General features: G+C 42.6%; 1 protein-coding gene across 1 annotated transcript in view; it reads right to left on the reverse strand.

Annotated features, from left to right (window-relative positions):
- STX16 (syntaxin 16) overlaps window positions 1-20,299 on the reverse strand; it is a 379,775-nt gene that overhangs the window by 150,095 nt on the left and 209,381 nt on the right. The window contains exon 9 of the mRNA XM_044089972.1: window positions 617-760. Within this exon, the coding sequence (XP_043945907.1) occupies window positions 617-760 (144 nt within the window). The remainder of the gene's footprint in view (window positions 1-616; window positions 761-20,299) is intronic.

Here is a 20,299-nt window from a genome sequence, read left to right on the forward strand (position 1 = left end):
AAGGGAAGTAGGACATACATAAGAGGTGAGGATGGGGAGTGGTATAAACAAGAGTGGGAGATGCCACAAGCAGGCTTCATATGTCCACAAGAGAGGGAAGGAACTGGGTTTTGTCCAAAGATTCACAGCCATGCAGCCTTTTGTGAAGGATTACTGCTTTAGCATCCCCTGTGTGTAGTTGGGTTGTGCTATGAACAGAATACAGAATTCACTTGCAAAGTCCACTTTAGGAGGTCAAGTCAGAGATATCCCACTCAGATGTGCATGTTTGGCAGCAGTTTTACCCTGTAACTCACTTTCTTTAAAATACATACCTGAAAGGGGGAAGTGTCTGGGAATAAAGCTTGGTTATTTACTGCCCTCAGTAATAAAGTCCTCACAGAATTAACAATATTGTTACAGTACTACAAGATATGTTCACTAAGAGGACACCTATACAGTATAGGTTTGTCATGTTCCAAACAGTCTAACTATTATTTAGAGATGCAACAGTTTATATTTTAATCATCCACTGTCTTTAGAAACAGGCACAGGAAACATTTCCAACAGTAGTGCAGGAAAAGTGACTTCTACACATTAGTTAACTTGGATTACTGCATTTCTAGGACCAACTTGCCTGCTCTACAATCATTCCTGCAAGATCCCGAAAGATTTCATTTAAGTCAGAGATGGACTGCACAACCTGCCGGATTTCTCTCTCTCTGTCTTCCACCATCATTGTATTCTGCTGTACTAGGACTAGTTGGTCATCTGTGAAACCCTGCAGACAAAATACATGCATTAAACTAGCACTTGTTCAGTCTTTTTAATTCATGAATTGCACCAAAAGCATTTACAATGCAGAAAAATATATATATATATAAAAAAGTCATATATAGACTTGACCATTAACAGTTACCAGATGAAAGACATACCCAGTCTGATACAAGGTGCAAACACAATACAATTTTCACCCTGAAGAACTGTTATAAGACAAGGTCAATGTTTTATGGCCTCGTGACATGACAAAAATGTGGCTATGGCCACTGCAAAGGTGAGAGGTTACTGGGTTTGTTACTACTGTATCCCCCCTAATTCCATTCTGGAATATCCTGGATCCTGGTCCCACAAACAATGGAACCAATCTTCTATCCAGCCCCACACCTGCTGGAACCAAAAACCACTGCAGACTCTTAAAATAGTGAAATAAGGGCCTATGCATGATAACAGATCTCAAGAGCCAGCCAGAGTGAAGCCAGATCACATCTCCTAAAGTAAGCAATTAAATTTATTTCCCCAGACAGCACATCTACAATAAGCTTATCTGTATGTTTTACTGAATATAAATACAATTTTAAAGACTTAATGCAGCATTTAAGTAAAACACCACCAGATTCCCATTAATGGAATCTGCCATAACAACAATGATCAGTGGTGAAGTATTTAACTTAGCCTACTTGCTGCCAAAGAAGGTTCTCACTGCAGAAACATATACTATCTGAAGAGTGTCACAGCCTGATCAGCAGTCTGCCAGCTTATGTCACAAATTGTTGAGCAAGGACCTGGACTAATAGCACAAAGGCAGAGTTTATGCCAGCAATAATGATAGCCTTAGCTTAGTTAGGAGCTTTAATACTGAAGGATGTGCTGGGTTCTGAATGTCCAAAGCCATCTCTAATCTCTCAAACTGTTTATCAGAATGAGGAACAGAGCTACTTTTCTGTGGGCAGTGCAAAAAGACAAGTCGCTTAAATTAAGCAATCAGCAAAATGATGTGGTACCAGAAACTGCCTTTTGTTTTGCTGAAGACCATCTGTGGTTTACTACTAGTGAATTCTGCACATCACAGATACTTTGGACTTTCTGCAGGCTTCCCCTTACCTGGAGGTATGCCAACCTTGGAGGTAGCATATATGGAAACTTGGGAGAGGGGTGGTAAAAGGTGAAGCCCCAATATGGGGGAGGGGCAGGTTGTATCCACCAGCATGAATGTTTTTTTTCCCTGTTTGTAACTGTGCCACCTTGTGATTTTTTTCCAGCAGAGACCCTGGTTTTCTTCCAAAGTTTGTGCTGAGAAAATATTAAAAACAAAGCCACCCTGGAGCACTCAACTAGCAAGTACATAGTACTCTTTGTTCAATGGCAGAACAATGCTGGCAAGTTTGTGCTCGCTACTGTGGAGAAAGGAATGAACAAACAGGGACCAGCTCAGCTATTTGGGAAAGGAGCAATAATTAAATGCTGCTGTTATGTCCAAATACAGACCAAGGCAATGCTGCTGGGTTGCATCAAATGTACAGGGAAGCAGGTGGATTTTATACAATGCACTGTGAATGACTGCATTCTCACAGGGACAGGAAAAGTTTTATAACAGAATATGATGTTTGCATACAGATGCCACAAACAAACACACACATTCTATGGATTGCATGCTCCCCCCCCCCCCAAAAAAAAAAGAAACACAGACAGAGAAAGAGAAAGAGAAACTGCACAGTGTGGTGGAAAGGAAAAAATGGAATACGTACAAGACAGAAAATTAATGCATTTTGGTTCCAAGTTGGAGGTGAACAAAACTTTCCCACACTGTCATAAGCCATAAGCCTCTGACACATTAAGTGCCAAGGTGGAAAGCTGCTGAGCATTTGAGAATTACAACATAATGGGAACATCACAAAGAAGTCAGCCCCAGTATACTTAGAATGTTATGCCATCCTGTCAGATGCTTGCAGATCAGGTTTGTCTACTTAAGTGTAAACTGATGGTATCTTAATACTTCCAGGCTACCTGTATGGCATCCTTCAGAAAAGGCTACATAGCCAGGTATTGTTTTTACTCAGGTACTAATGAAGGTATTTTAGGAGAATGTCTCTTGTCAGCTGTAAGTGCACAGGCTGAAGCACTAAGTACTTGTGCTACTGCATGTCATGCTTTTTTCCCTGGTAATATAGCCAGAGCCAACATGGGTCCTACCTAATGATCTGCTGACTACTGCAACACACTTTTGGTAATTCAGGCATTGGATGAGGGAAACTTACAACAATTTATTTATTTTCATTTAACTGGGAAAAAGCACTGGTCCAGATATGCCATTTTCAGGTTCAGTCTGTGAGATTTTTAGGACCGAGACTAAAATTGTGGGAATGGCTTAAGAGAACTGAGGACAGCAGGGGTCATATATGCACTCATAGTCAAGAATGTGATATGAAGATGTCCATCAGCTAGAGGAACATGCACTCAATGAAATGGCACCAGTCAGACCACCTCCCTCTTCCCAGGATGGGCAAGGTGTTTTTCAGCCAGTCACTCCTACCCACCCCTACCCAGCTCTTTCAGCATCAAAGCCACTAATCAAACTTGGGTTATCACAATCACAAGGCTTCACCTCTATATCCTATAAAACCTGGCAAACAGATGTTTTAGCAGAGTTTTTTAGAAGGTAATAACTTGGCAAGATGCAACCAACAGAGTCTGCTCCTGGGTAGTGTGTGTGTTTGCAAGGCATTTGTCTAGGTGCTCAGGTGAACTGGGGACTTTAAAATGTGTGTGTGTGTGTGTGTGTGTGTGTGACAAAAATAGGGAGACGTGGAAGATTTGGCAAACTACTTCCATTTTCAACCTTCGCTATAAAAACTCCAAGGGTAGCAGTGGCTGTCTGTAGCTTCACTTAGAGTTAGATGCAACTCTTAAGAGAGCAAACGAGTGAAATTACTACTTAATGCCTTTGTCCCTGACCTCATACAGGACATGGGAAACTGGATCAATGTCACTGCACATGACAAAAAAAATGTCAGATGGATAAAGGAGCCTGAAGAGGGACCTAAGAAGACTGCAGACCTGATCTGAAAGGTGACAGCTTCATTTTACCCCATCCAAGTAGTAGTGTGTTACACTTGAAGAATGAAAATACATTGAGTAAAATATACACCTAAAGGAGTCATACTACAGAATTGATGGCAGGAAAAAGACCTGATGGGCTGCTACATAATGAAAGCCTAAACCATTAACCTCAATGTGAAAGCGGACAGCATGGACAAATCAAATGCTGGTGAATACAGCTAACAGAATGGGTGGAATAAAGAGCTAGGAGAGTTAACAGTTCCCCTGCTTCAAGCTCCAGTTAGACTGCAGATGAAATACTATGTGCAGCTCTGTAGGCCTTGTAGGAAAAGGGAAGACATATGGTCCTACAGAAGGTACAGAAGAAAGAGACTAGGCTGGCGAGGGAATGGAGGGTATGACTTATTAAGTACAGGCTAGTATCACACAAGCGTTTTCACCAGAAAAGTGGAGAAATTGTGGGATACAATATGGGAAACACAAAGCAGTCAGAAGCAAATATTAAACTATCAGGGTAATGAAGGACAGGGCACAAAGAAAGAGGACATGATCTGCAGATAAAGGAAATGCTGTTAAATCTTTTTTTTAATCTTTATTGCATTTTATGAATATAGCATAAGTAACAACAATAAAAACATATGTCATCAATGACAAAGGCAACATTAACAAGCAATTCCTAGTAGGAAATGCTGTTAAATCTTAAAAGAAAAATATTTTATTTCTTGAGAGAGATGGTGGATGACCGATGTAATTAGCATACTCAATTTAGAGTTTTTAGACAATTCTCAAATTAATTCAAAATTACCCAAGTTATTACTTGTTCAAATTCTACTTCTTTCAAAACACATGTATCCCAATGACCCATTCTGGGCCACTATTCCTCTTTACTCAATAATCCCTTCAAAGACCTTCCCAAATTATAGTCTTTATGATAATGATAGTCTACTGCTAAGAAACAGGAGTAAAGCACAGCAAATGCATCCAGAAGTTCAAAATAATTGACATCATCTTTACTGGTGTTTCTCATAAAGCAGTTACTGAATCTCATTAAAGATTAAAGCAACGGCATTCAGAACTTTTCTAAGACTTACCACTATGCAATGTTTTAGTATATCAGGACCTATACTGTCACACTATGCGACGTTTTAGTACATCAGGACCTGTACTGCCACACTACGCAATGTTTTAATACATCAGGACCAATACTGACACATTAAGCAATGTTTTAGTACTTCAGGACCTATACTGTCACACTACACAATGTTTTAGTACTTCAGGACCTAAACTGTCACACTACACAATGTTTTAGTATATCAGGACCTATACTGTCACACTACACAACATTTTAGTTTATCAGGACCTATACTGTAACACTACGCAAAGTTTTACTACATCAGGACCTATACTGTCACACTACACAACATTTTAGTACATCAGGGCCTATACTGTTACACTACACAACATTTTAGTACATCAGGACCTATACTGTCACACTACACAACATTTTCGTATATCAGGACTTATACTGTCACACTACACAATGTTTTAGTACATCAGGGCCTATACTGTCACACTACGCAACATTTTAGTACATCAGGGCCTATACTGTTACACTACACAACATTTTAGTACATCAGGGCCTATACTGTTACACTACACAACATTTTAGTACATCAGGACCTATACTTTCACACTATTTCCTTAGTGTTCTCTTTCAAAAAGCACGAAGCAACTACTGACTTAAAGCAGTCATAAATGCAGACTATTCCACAAAGAAAAACACATCAGAGACCAAATCAAATTCTTCAGTTAATTTATCACCTCCTAACAAAGAAAGCAATTCAGTGGTTGCACCTCAAACAGGCAAAGGATTCCACTCCAGATCACTCCTGTTTTTCAAAAAAGATCAACTCCATGATATCAGTTACAGGTTTTCCAACCTGAAAAAAATATATACACAAAACTACTTAGAATGGGGAGTCAGAAAGAACTCCTGGCATTTGTAGAAGACTGTTTTTACAAGACAGCACTGGCTGTAGAAGACTACAACTTGCACATCTCACTAAGAATTTCTCACAAAAAGTAATTCAAATTTTGGACAGCCTAACTTTGACATTTACCATTCTATCATCTGGGCTAGCCACAGTCGCCAGAGTATTCACCAAAATGTTCAGCTCAAGTACTTTTACATTTTAGGAAACAAAATAATGCTATTTCTTTTTTTTTGTACCTGGACAGTTGCCTGACAATGGTCTAGACATACTGCAACACATTCTCCTAACAATTTCACTTACGCAGCCTCTGGGAATAAAACTACAAGCAATCATCCTTGACTGCATCACTATCAGTTTCCCGACAGACAAATTCTCGACAGATTACAAAATTTCTTACAAAAATAAGATCTAAACTGTACTGCCAGGCTTCGCTCTTCATCAAGTTCTAACAGAAAGATTTTTATCCTGCATCCTCCTAGTTCCTTATGCAAAGACTAAACATGAAAAAAAACTAAGTGGTTCTTCAGGAATATCTGGAACTAATATGCAAATTCCAGAGAGACCGTAATTCCTTCTCCCAAGTCTATAACAATGTCTATGATGGACATATCCAAGTAACTTATCCAAAATAATATTCCTGGCATCTGTGACAAGAATTCATCATTGACAACATACTCAAATGTTAATCTATCTTTTTCCACCATTTCCTGGGATTCAGATGGTGTTGCTGAAAGCCTGACTGGTCTTCTACCCTTGCCCTTACCCCAACACCACTCCCTGCTGACCCAGCAACAAGGCAAAATGTTACTTCTGAGTCTTGAGACACTCAACCGGTCAGCTTGGACAGAATTTTAAGAATTTTAACTCATAACATTAACTCATTTTCCTCTCAAGTTGTAAACCTCTTAATCCAGAAGACCTATTGTAAGGAAATCTAATATTACTTGCATAAATGGAGAAGATTCATTAGTTGAACTGTATCAGAAGGCCAACACCCACTGAAAACAGAGCACGAAGCACAGCAGCAGAATGTTTGAGTCTAGGGAATGACTGCTGCAACAGTATTTGTAAAACATGGGAATTAGCAGTTGACATATGCCAGTGCAACTATCCAGAGACCAAAAGATTCAAATGCTCAACAATGGACTGGTATCTTCCTAACGATGCAGATGTCAGACCAGAAAATGCAGAACAGCCCAATTAATTTTTGGTTACTGTTTGTGAGGTCCCAAATTAAGCTAGCACTATCAAGTCTGTCTACAGCACTTACCCATAAGTCAGTCAATCTGACAACTCTTGGCTCAAAAGTAACCCCCTGATTTGTAGGTCTTAGAAGAAAACTTATTTTGCAAAGAAACAGGGGAAACACAACTGGGATTCACCTTGCACCTTCCCTGTGGATTGCTAAACTGCAAAATCTTGACGCTTGATGTTTTCTTTTTTTTATTTATATACTTATTTTGGGAGTCCTTACTGCAGTAGTGATCCCAAAGCTTTAATATTGACTGTTATGCTAAAGTCCAATTGCTACTATGTTCATCTTACAGATCACCAGAATAACTACTGTAGGTGTATCCAAAAATCACTGGAAGATCACAGGGTGCAAGAGCTAGAGCAGCATCAGACTTTGCTATGCTCATGAAAAATGCATCCAGATTAATAGTACTTGGAAAATGTGTGGATGGAGGTCAAGTAGTCTGCCTTACAAATGCCTCGAGCAGAATCATTCCTGAATATTGCAGCAGATGAGGCTGCTGCTCTAGCAGAATGAGCTTTCACATTATGATTCAGATATCTGCCAAGCTAATCTTAACAAAATATAATTCATTTAGCTAGTCAACCAGATAAGGTCTACTTAAATATGTCATTCTGAAATTGTCATGTCTGGAAGAAAAACAACTGATCACACTTTCTCCTTTGGTCTTTGCCAAGTAAGTTTCAAAAGTCTGTGTACAACCAGTGAATGCAACTGTCTAGCCTTTCATTCTGAGATTTTGGGATGAAAACAATGCTGCAAAGTCTAATACAAAGCGACTCAAGGTACAATCTTGGGCATACAGGACTGGTCTTTTTTTGAGACTACTACAACCTAAAGACAGACTGTATAAGGCACGCATGCCATAAGGGCTTGAAGTACTGAGACCCACCAAGAAAAATTAAAAGCGACAAGTACAATGATTTTCCAAAAAGGAAATTTTAAAGCAATCTGCAAATGGTTCTAAACATGGCAGAGTCAGTTTTTCAATACAAAATTTAAGTCACATGCACATGCCACTGACTTTCTGGAGGCCACTACTCCCTTTAAGGAAATGTTTAGCTACTGGGATAGCAGCCAAAGGCAGAGCTACTGTAAGTCGTGCTAACATAGCTGAAAAGTAGACTTCAATAAAATGGTAAAGTGATCTAGGTAAAACAAATAGCACATAGTGATATGAACTTGTTGATGTCCTTCCATTCACTGCTGCAGTATTCATTACAATTGGGATCCCCTGCCAAGGGCAGCCAGATGTCTGTCCAGCAAACCAAAGCCCTTTTAGGCTGCAATGGGTATGCCGTACATCACATATATGCTGCCTATGCATGGCATAGGGCATAAAAGTGACATCTGGACATACCATCCTCAGAAAGTACAGTTTTGTACCTACCATAAATGTAGATGTCCGATAGGTATGCATCTGCAGTCCTTACATATGGGGTTGTCCTGCCTCAGGCAGCCCTTCGGTCGGCCGGATTCCAAAGTCTGGGTCCGGCGTCTGCTGATGTCGCCCTCTCCCCGACGGCAGAGCGCCTGGGGTATAAAAGCGTCAGCCGACGCCATCTTCCTCAGTTTTTCTTGCCCCAGATGCCAGTGCCCTCTAAGGAAGGCTAAATTTGGAGAGATGCAAAAAATTCCAAACATGCACAATAATATAAAACAAATACACCATAGTAGATAACCCCAGCTAGCTATAAGAGGGATAAGTACCCAGGAAATACCACAGAGGGGAAGGAGGGAGGGTAAACCTGACTGCTGCTGCATACCTATCGGACATCTACATTTATGGTAGGTACAAAACTGTACTATGTCCTTCAAGGATGCATCTGCAGTCCTTACATATGGGTAGAATACCATAGCCAAGCTGGGGGTGGTAGGATCTAAGAAAGGGATGGTGTAGCTAAAATGCCCTGCAGGACTGCCGTAGCAAAGCCTGCTCTAGATCTGGAATATAAGGGTAAGTTGCAATGCTTGGAAAATGTATGCACGGAGCTCCATGTAGCAGCTTCTAAAATGTCCTTGGTAGCCACCCCTCTTAAGAAGGCTGTGGAGGTGGCTGTGGCTCTGGTGGAATGAAGTCTAATGTTAGCTGGCACGGTTTTGCCATGAAAAGAGTAACAGAATCAAATGCAATTCCCTATCCATTTTGAAATTGTCTGTTTGGAAATTGCTTTTCCTTGTACACTAGCAGCATATGCTACAAATAGCTGGTCAGATTTTCTGTAAGCCTTAGTTCTGTCCAAGTAGTAGCGCAACTGTCTGTGAATGTCGAGGGTATGCAGAAGTTTCTCCCCTTTGTTTTTTGGATTTGGAAAGAAGGTAGGCTGGTGAATAGCTTGGTTCAGTGAGACCCTGGATACCACCTTTGCATGAATGAAAGATTGGCTCTGAGTGAAACTCTGTCCTGATGAAAAATAAGAAATGGTTGTACTGCCATGAGGGCCTGCAACTCAGATACTCTTCTTGCTGAGGTTATGGCCAGAAGGAAGGCAGTCTTCCAAGACAGGAACTGTAGTTCTGAAGATGCTGCTGGTTCAAAGGGAGGTAGAGTTAATTTTTCCAACATGAAGTTAAGGTCCCATGTAGGCACTGGTGGTTTCCCTGGAGGATTGATGTTTTTAACTCCCCTTAGAAACTGCCTTAGGAGAGGATGAGAAAAGACAGGTGGATCAGTATTGTATTCTGCTGAAATTGCTGAAGCATGAATTTTTATGGAAGAGTAAGAAAGGCCATTGTGGAGCATTTCTGCCAAGTATTCCAGGATATGTGCCAAGTTCATCACTGTCACATCTAGGCCCTTTGTGGTGTTCCAAGTGCGAAATCTTTTCCATTTTGCTGAATATGCCTTTCTTGTGGAAGGCCGGCGAGCTTCCATGATGATGTCCTTCACTGTCTTGGATAGCTTATCCTGGTGAGGAGTCAAGGTATTCTCCAGGCTGTCAGCTGCAAGGTTTTCAGGCTGGAGTGCAGAGTTTTGTAATTGTGTTGTGTCAGAAGAAGTGGCCACTGTGGTAGAGGCCACGGTTTCATGCATGACATGCTCCTTAACAGTGGGTACCAGTGTTGTCTGGGCCAGTCTGGAGCTATCAGAATCACTTTGGGCTGCTCTGTCCTGATCTTCAGTAAGACCTTGGTCATTAATGGAAGAGGTGGGAATGCATACACTGTTAGAGTATTCCAGCTGAAAGAGAGAGCGTCCACTTTCCATGCTTGTGGGTGGTATGTCCTTGAGCAAAATTTCTGCAGCCGATGGTTGTGGTGGGAGGCAAAAAGATCTATGTCCGGTCTCCCCCATGATTGTGTTATCTGAAGGAAGATGTCTGGGTGCAGCATCCATTCGTGTGGATCCATGATATTTCTGCTTAGGCTGTCCGCCAGTATATTGTCTTTTCCTGGCACAAACTGGGATTGCAGCTCTATATTGAGTTTTAGGGAAAGTTCCCAAAGATTCATTGCCAGCCTGCAAAGAGGGTAGGAATGGGTACCTCCTTGCTTGTTTATGTACCATATAACTGTGGTATTGTCTGTCCTTATTAGCAGGTGTCCTTGATGCAGAAAATGTTTGAAGGCCTCGATTGCATGTATCGCCGCCAGCATTTCCTTTTGGTTTATGTGCATGCGCAATTCTTTCTGTGACCATAGTCCTTGGATGCATCTGCCCTCCATGTGTGCTCCCCATCCATGGTCTGAAGCGTCCATTGTAATGGTTTGGCTGATTATTGGTTTGCTGAAGGGCAGACCCCTGTGACTGGCTTGCTTGAGCCCACCACAGAAATTCCTTTGGAAGGCATGGAATGAGTGGTATCAAAGCTTCTACGCTGTGACTGTGCTGGCACCATAAACTCCTTAGGTACCATTGTAGTTTCCTCATATGTAGCCTTGCTTGTGGAATCAGAAAAATGCAAGATGCCATGTAACCCAGGGCCTGCAGGATTTTCCTTGCAGTCAGCTGAGTTTGTTTTGTCAGATTTTCGAAATAATCCGGTAGTTGTCTTTTTCTTCTGTGAGAAAAGCCATTTGGGTGGTTGTATCTAGTTTCGCACCCAGAAAAATTATCCTTTGGGATGGAACAAGTCTTGATTTGTGAATGTTGATTGTATATCCCAAAGCCTGAAGTAGGCGGATGGCATAATTCAAGTGTTTTACCAAAGTTTGTTGGCTGTCCGCTTGTATAAGGCAGTCGTCCAGATATGGGTATATTTGAATCCCCTGAAGTCTGCAGTGTGCAATTACTGATGCCAGGCATTTCGTGAATACTCTGGGCGCAGTAGATAAGCCAAAGGGCAATGCTGAGAATTGATAATGCGCTGAACCTGCAAGAAATCGGAGGTGTCTTCTGCAACTTTGTCTGATAGGGACATGCAGGTATGCCTCCTTGAGGTCTAGAGTTACCAGCCAAGACCCCTTGCCCAGCATGGGAAGGAGTTGCTGTAGGGTCAGCATTTTGAATTTTGGCACAATGAGATAAGTATTCAGTGCGGACAAGTCGAGAATAGGCCTCCATTGTTTTTCTTTTCTTGGGACAAGGAATAGTCTGGAATAAAATCCTTGGCCTTGTTCTGTGAGAGGAACCTTTTCTATAGCTTTCATTTGCAATAGGTTGGAAATTTGTTTTAAAGCCTCTGCCCTTTGATTCGGTGGCAGGTTTGGCATGCCTTTTCTTTTTGGTAATGTATGAAAATGGAACCTGTATCCTTTGTCTATTATTTGCATTGTCCATTTGTCCCTTGTAATACTGTGCCAATTTTTTGAGAATAAAGATAGCTTTCCGCCCAAAGGTGCTTCCAATTGAGCCCTGGTTGGCGGGGTCAAGGTAAAGTCATTGAGTCTGCCCTTGTGGAGCAGTTGTAGGTCCTGCACTACCTCTCTGGTTAGGAGGCTGCCATTGACTTCCTCTGTAGGAGCCTCTAGCTTGCCCTCTACCTCTGGCATGCCTGTTCTTGCCTCTTTGATATCTCTCTGTGTCTGGAAAGGACCAATTCTTAGAGGGCCAATTTCTGCTGAATCTTGGTGGTTGGACCTGGAGAAAATCTTTGACTGTCTGTACAGATTTAGCCTTTTCCTCAAATTTCTTTAAGACCTCCTGAGCAGTGGAGCCAAATAACTTTTGCTTTTCCAGTGGCGCATCCAGAAGCTTTGCTTTAACATGATCTGGCAGAGTTTGTTCCTTCAGCCAAGCATGCCTACGTATGACTGCACCTGTCATTGCTGACCTACATGAAGCTTCCAATGCATTATAACCACACTCAAGAACAGTTTAAAAGGCCAACCAACAGCACAAACTTGCCAACCGGATCCCAAAGGCTCGAACAAAACAGGACAGGAATAGCAGAAATCTGCCAGTAGTCAAAAAAACGTTTCCAAAGTTTCACCAAACACTTCACTCACACTTTTTTGACTACTGGCAGATTTCCATTATAACCACACTGCAAGAAATGGTTGCTAACCTGTTGGGAGTTATGTACCAGATCCTGAAGTGACTTGCGATCTAGGGGTTCAGGTGAAGACAGTTTTTTATGCAATTCATCTAACAAATACTCTTGGTACTGTATCATATGGAATTGACAATTTAATGCCCTCAGAGAAAGAGTGGAAGAAGTATACACTTTTTTACCCCATCTCTCTAAAGCCCTGGACTCCCTTTCAGAGGGGAGTGGATTTTTAGTAGTGGCAGATGCAACCCCTTTAGGGCCCTGGGAAATAGTTTCAGGGTCAGCAGACTGGGCCTTGTAAAGGAAATGATGCGAGTCCGGGACCCTGTAGTACCTATCGGGTTTGACAGGTGCCGGAGGAAGGGAGTCAGGGGAAATGCTAGACTCAGAGTACACATCATCAATGACATTCAAAACAGGAGGAATAGCCAAAGGTCTATGCTGAGGTAAATGCAAAAAAGTCCTTAATCTCTTCCTGGAATCAGAGAATTCCTGGCCCTGCCATTTGAAATGCTCTCTCATGGAGTGAAGGGTTTCCCCAAAGGACAGCTCTTCAGGAGGGGAAGCAGAGGGAATAGATTCCTCTGCATCAGAATCCTCGTAGGCCGTAAAGGCCTCCTCCTGGTAGTCTGAAAGAGCAGAGCCATCTGAGGCCTCATCAGAGGACTGGGGATCAGTGGGCTCAACCCTGGGCCTTTTGTCTAGAGGAAGTTGAGAACCCCCTGTCCAGATGTGGCTGAGAGCCCCTAATTAAGGAAATAAGGTCCTCAGCTAAACTTAAAATCTGTGAACCTGTAGTGGATCCCTGAGGAATAGCCTTGGGAGGCAGAGATTTTGGCTGTTTAGCAGCTTTAGCCCTTGTGAATGCCTTTATGGACATGGATGCAGGATGCCTGGCTGCTCCACGTGCTGGCGTAGTTTTGTCTAGGGAAATGGTGTCAGATGTTTCCGGAACACCGGTTTCTGAGGGAAATTCTATAACCGACTCAGCAGAGGCCTCCGGGGCCGAGGTTGTCGGTTGTGCGGTTTCGACAGTCGAAAGTACCAAGGACTCGGTTTCAGCCGAGACAGAGACACTCGTGGTAGGCCTAGGCGTGGTTTCAGCTGAAACCATGGTCCGCGTGTGTCGGTCCTTTTCCTTCCGTTTTTTGATTAAATGAGAAGTCGGAGTCTCCGACGGCATATTGTAACAGTAACTAGCCCCAAAAAATTCCTCTGCAAACTCCGCCCGACGCCCAAGAGTGCGTCGGTTGAAGGAAGCACAGGCTGTACAGGCCGAGACGTCGCGGTCTGGGCCTAGGCAGGGGAGGCAGTAGGAATGGAAATCCTTATGAGGTATTTGTTTCCCACAAGTTAAGCAATTATTGACTAAGCGTTTGATCTGACATCGGCTGAGGCAAGAAAGAGTCCCCAACGGGGTACTTAGCTTTTGAAGTCTTCAGTAGCTGAAGTTACAGGAGCTGGCCGACCGGCACTTGCGAACTGCTTCTGCTTCGGGCACCACGCGGCAAGAAAGACTGGGGAAGATGGCATCGGCTGACGCTTTTATACCCCAGGCGCTCTGACGTCGGGGAGAGGGCGACATCAGCCGATGCCGGACCCAGACTTTGGAATCCGGCCGACCGAAGGGCTGCCTGAGGCAGGACAACCCATATGTAAGGACTGCAGATGCATCCTTGAAGGACATCTTCATTGCCACCAGTCTGAATGTCATCTTTGGTAGTCGATCTGAGCACTCGTTTGTTTTCTGGTTTCTACCGCCTTCAGACAAGTGCCCCATTGGGCTTTTTTGATGATCTTATCTTTGTTTTGTCTTGTTCCAGGTTGCTGGGTTTCATGTCATCCAGAAAGGGGAAATGCCAGTGTGAGAGACAGATTCCCTATAAAGATAGTCATGAGCAGTGTTTGCTCTGTTGGCACTTCCCACGGCTAAGTCTTATGAGATTTCTCAAGCTTTCATTCCCAAAACATTGCCAAATCAGTTTTTTTCCCTTGTGATTTATTTAGAGAGCCAACAACTTAAACTGTTGTCTAAAGATACCACGGAAGGATCTTCCTGGCCCAAGGGTTAGCAGTTTGCGAAGAAAAAGGCCAAGAAAGCTCAGTCTTATTCTTTGGCTATACCTCCTCCACTGGACATCTCTCTCTCGAGGCTGGTGAAAGTCTGGAGGATCATCCGTTTTCTTTCACAGGTTCCTCTGACGCAACTGCTTCAGAGGCTGGCATGGCTCAGACTCCACACACATCCGGGGAGGTTTTGCAGATTTCCCCATTGGATGGACAGGGGGAACTGCGGCTGGTTATTACCAAAGGGCCTAGAGGTATTTCTCAGAATCCAGTGAGGGAAGAGGTTCCAACTACCATTACAGACTGTCATCAGAGGGTCAGAGCCTCCAAAACTTTTCAGGGCTGACGTCCCATTAGAAAGAAGCAGAAAACTAAACACATTTCACCTGCTCCGAGAGATCCTCAGAGTGAATGGCAAAACTTCACTCAATTTAGTTTAATGCCCTCATGGCTCTTAAGCCTAAACAGGGAGTTTCTGTTCCTGCTCCTCCCTGGTCTTCTACCCCACTTAAGAGGCCTACGGAGTAGGATTCTTCAGATGAGGATGCTGCTGATTCTGATGAAGAGTCCCTGACATAACTTTCTCAGATTCCTTCACCACTTGACTATGGTTCTGAGGAAGAAGAGTCCATCAGTCCTGACTCTCCTTTTGAAGAGATTTCATTTGGTGACACTATTTCTGGAATGATGGAGTTTTTCAAATGGGATTGTGCTCAGGTGTCTGATGTTCAGAAGAGGTACTATAAACTTTTACAAATGGAATCTCTAGACCCTCTACTGTTCCGCCCATCATTGCTGCCTTGCTGGATGCTTTTTCCTCTGCTTCTCAGGGTTTATATTAAATAATCGACCGTTTGAAAGTTCGACTGTCATATGGTTGACACCATATGATCGAACTTGCAAAAGTTCAAATATCTAATAAAAAAAACAAACTACACAAAACACCTACCTGAACACTCTAAGTACGGGAAAAATGCAATCCAGGCTGTTAACAACCACACAGGAAACAGGATGAACCTGATTTTAATGTCAGTTTTAGCGCTTTCGTCTGTATGTAGCACAAGACTTCAGAAACATTATACTAATACTAAATATCCATTAAGTACCATACTTTCCCCTCCCCTAAAAAAAACACATGTACTGCCATTACCAATGAAATGCACACTCCAATTAAAATACCTTACACATTAACAATTAAAGACTTGGTACCAAACATTAAAATCACACATACTTAAAGACACATGTTCTTTGAAAATAACATATTTGATATATACGAGAATTTCATACTATATAGGAATAAAGCTTCAAAATGCTGGCAATAGATATAGTTTCACTGAGTCCAGGTGGAAAAGAAGCATTAAACCTAACTTGCCCACTTAACTCTTTATATTCAATGGTAGCAGCCCCAAGGACCACCTCTTACATTTTTATTAATCACCTCAAGTCACAAAAATCCAAATTCATGACCAGGGTTTTCACCCACATGCTTAGAAATTGCATTGTTGGGGTTCCCTTCCTTAATAGCATTGATGTGCTCATGCATACGATCTTTAAACCTTCTTTGGGTCATATAGAACCCGTTACATTGCTTACAGATATAGCCAGGTAGACAATCCCAACAGTATGACAGTTGCAGAAATTTTTTTTAGTTGGATGTAAATACCATTGACAGTGATCTTGTCACCTTTTATGATGTATTTACATAGGCAACAAAAGCCACATTTATGGGTACCAGTTCTCCCATTGATCTTATCTGAAACACCCCCTCTCCATTTTCTAAGATTTCCTTAACATTCCTCCCCCTTTTGTAAACAATTTTGACACTACCCCCAATCAACTTTTGAATTTCATGAAAACATGAAACAACATCCCAGTTCTTCTTCAAAATTTCATAAATATAATCACTATCAGGGGAATAGGTAGTGACAAAAGTTAGTTTATAACCAAACCTGTCTCCATCATCAGGTCTGTTATTTAGACCAAAAGTGTCATTATTACCATTTAATAAAGGGAGAGGGGGAAACATTTTTTTCTTTTCTTATCTACCTCATCTTTTATGTTTTGTACCAGTTCCTGGGGATAACCTCTAGCCAAAAACAAATTGGCCAAAAATTCACATTCATGAAGTAGGTTTCTTCTTCAGAAACCATCCTTGTCAGATGTACAAACTGCCCCTTTACAATGCCATGTTTTTGGTGTCCTGGGTGGCAACTGTCATAATGTAGGAGGCAATTTGAAATGGTGGGTTTCCTATAAATGCTGCTGACCAACCTTTTATTTACTGTGTCTTTGGTGATTTTTACATCTAAGTATGAGATGTCTTGTTCACTCCATTGGGAGGTAAAAACAAGAAAATCTGTTTTATTAACATAGTCAAAGAAGACCTTCAATTCATCTAGGCTTTCTTTCCAAACAATAACGATGTTGTCCAAAAAATGCAAATAGAGGGCCCATAGTGGGGCCACTCCATAGTTCTCAAAAAATAAACCTTTTCTCTCATTGCAACATAACTATGTTCGCAAATATGGGGGCACAAGCCACCCCTTTTTTCTGCAAAAGTTAGTGCCCAGTATGTAAACACAGTTGTGTTTCAACACCATCTCCATTAACGCATCTAAGGTGTTGATCTCCTTATTAGAAAAAAGGTGGCTTCCATTTAGAAAATCATGATACTAATCTAAAACCTCCTCATGGGGTATCATATTGAATAAATTAACAACATCCACAGTGCACAAAATTAAGTCACCTTTAAATTCAATTTTAGACACTTTAGTAAGGAAGTCCATACAAATGTGCTGTACACCTTCCAAAACTTTTTTTTTAATTTAATATCTACATACTTGGCCAAAGGGTGGATTTTAGATTTAGATGCATTCACAATTGGCCTCATCGGTGGATCCCTTAAGTTCTTGTGGACACGCACACAACACATGGAGAGGAAGAATCAGCCCAACAAAAAAAGGAGTACTGAAACCAAAACTAACCTCTAGGCCCTCCAGGAGGGGGAAGGTGGGAGGGTAAGTAAGAATGTGAGGCGAGATGGACTACATACATCGAACGTTATGGTGAGTACATAACTTCCTGATATTATGTAGTCCAATCTCGCCTACATTCTTACCTGTGGGACAGCGTCCCCAGCACCTGAACCTTGGGCGGCTCAGTGGAAAATACTCCTGAGCACTGTGGAACCAAAGGAAGATCTGCCTCTGGATATCAAATCCAATTTACAGTGACTGATAAAGGTGTGAGGAGATGCCCATGTAGCCGCAGCACAATTATCCATAGATATCCTGGCCTGAAATGCCGTAGAGGTAGACACTGATCGTGTAGAATGAGCCTTCACCTTAAAAGGTAAATCCCTTACCGCTTGAGGCATAAATGAAGGAACTAAAACTAGAGATCCATCTGGATAAGGTTACTTTAGAGACAGGAGATCCAAGTCTATGGTCTGAAAACGAGACAAATAGCTGATCTGATTTCCTAAGATCCTTCATTCTACATAAATAGAAACGCAATTGTCTATGAACATCTAGCTGGTGGAATTTGAATTCTGCCTTATTAGAAAATTCTGGGAAAAACACAGGCAGCTCAACAGACTGGTTGAGGTTAATAACTGAAGCAACCTTTGGCATAAAGGAAGGATTTGGTTTAAGGGAAACCCTATCCTTGTGAAATACCAAGTAAGGAGGTCTAACTGACAAAGCTTGGAGCTCAGAGACTCGCCTAGCTGAAGTGATGGCTACCAAAAAGATAGTCTTCCATGACAAATATTTCAAGTCACACATAGCTGCAGGCTCAAAGGGAAACAAAGTGAGACACTGTAGCACAAAATTGAGGTCCCATGGCATTACGGGATCAAAGACTGGGGGCCGAAGCATCATAGTGCCCTTTAAAAATGCCTTACAAAGTCTATGCGTCATTAGACTGGGTTCATTAGCGACATGAAAGGTGAAGATAGCCGCTAACTGAACTTTAATGGTTGCGGCAGCTGACCCCTGACTGAAAAGCATGGAGAGAAATTCCAGAACTGATGAAATTGGTGCAGTGTTAAGGGTCAATCTGCCTTTCATGAGCCCAGATGGAGAATGTTTTCCATTTACTGGAATAAAAATTCCTAGTCGAAGGCTTATGGGAAGAAGACAGGATATGAACTACGTTCGGAGAAAAGTGATGAAGCCTAACTAGTGATGGAACTGGAGTAGCCAAGCTGTCAACCGGAAGGTCTGAAGAGAGGGATGGAACTGCCCTGACATATGAGTCAATAGGTCTGGCTGTGGGTCTAGAATCCAGGGGTCATCCATGAGATAGGGATGGAGAAAAGGGAACCAAATTTGACAAGGCCAGTGTGGAGCAATCAGAATAATTCTGCTTTCCAAGAATTGTGCTTTTCTGAATGACCTTTGCTATCAGCGGAACAGGTGGGAAAGCAAAGTAGACCGGAGGGCCAATCGTGAACTACAACATCCCTGGGTGTCTCCCCCTGAGGGGGGATGAGGGTGAAGTAGCTGCTGCACTTGGTATTGAGGGGACTGGCAAATAGATCACATCAAGGCTGACCCTATCTGCGGAAAATCTGCTCCGCAACCTGCTTGTTCAGGGACCACTCGTGAGGCATCAGAATAGCTCTGCTCAACCTGTCGGCAATCACGTTGGACTTCCCCGGAATGTGCGTTGCCACACGAAAGCGTTGGGAAGACACTGCTCACTAACACACTCGAATAGCCTCTCTGCAAAAGGGGTACGACTTGGTTCCCTCATGTTTGTTCAGATACCTTACCACCGACATGTTGTCCGAGTGGATTGCAATCGTCCCGAGAGGAAGAAAGCACTGCTCTCATTTCCAAGACATTGATATCTCGTGCTCTTGCCACATGCCTTGGACTGTCCTGCTGAGATAATGCCCCCCTCCCCCAATCTGGGAGGCATCCGTGGTCACCGTGGCAACTGGAGGAGGTGGAACGAAGGGCTTTCCCACATTGAGATTGCTGGTCTGAAGCCACCAGCGTAGATTCTGCTTGCACTTGTCTGTAATCATAATAAGATGGGAAAAGCGGAAGGTGTTGTAGGGACCACTGAGCAAAGAGCAGCCACTGAAGGAGCCCCGTGTAGTCTTGCAAGAGGGACTAGCATAATTGTGGCAGCCATTGTCCCTAACAATTTGAGAACCATTTTTGCCTTTACCTTTTTCAGTGGAAGCAACGCATAGACCTGTTGTTGCAAAACTTGAATTCTTTCTTGTGGTAAGAAAGCCCTCATGAGCACGGTGTCTAACTCGGCGCCTATAAAAGGTGACACGTTGCAAGGGCAACAAGGTAGACTTTTCCCAGTTTAGTGTGATACCCAGTCATTGACACAGCGCAATGGTGGCGTCCCTGGTCTGTAGTAGTACATGCCTGGTAGTGGCAGACAGGAGCCAGTCGTCTAGGTACGGAAACACTTGGAATCCCTGACGTCTCAAGTGAGCCGTCACCACTGCCATACACTTGGTGAACACCCTGAAGGCTGTGGTGAGACCAAAGGGCAGGGCTCGAAACTGAAAATGACTGGCTCCCAGCTAGAAGAGTAAATGACTTCTGGATGCCCTGTCCATCTTTATATGGTAGTAAGCATCCTTGAGGTCGATGGAGCACATCCATACTTCTTTCCCCAACAATGGGAGAATAGACTGTAAAGTGACCATTCGGAACTTGCACTTTTTTACATGGAGGTTCAAGCGGCTGAGATCCAAGATGGGT

The sequence above is a fragment of the Protopterus annectens genome, chromosome 12.part0 (assembly GCF_019279795.1).
Source record: "Protopterus annectens isolate FY-2018-M chromosome 12.part0, PAN1.0, whole genome shotgun sequence".
NCBI classification, from domain to species: domain Eukaryota; kingdom Metazoa; phylum Chordata; order Ceratodontiformes; family Protopteridae; genus Protopterus; species Protopterus annectens.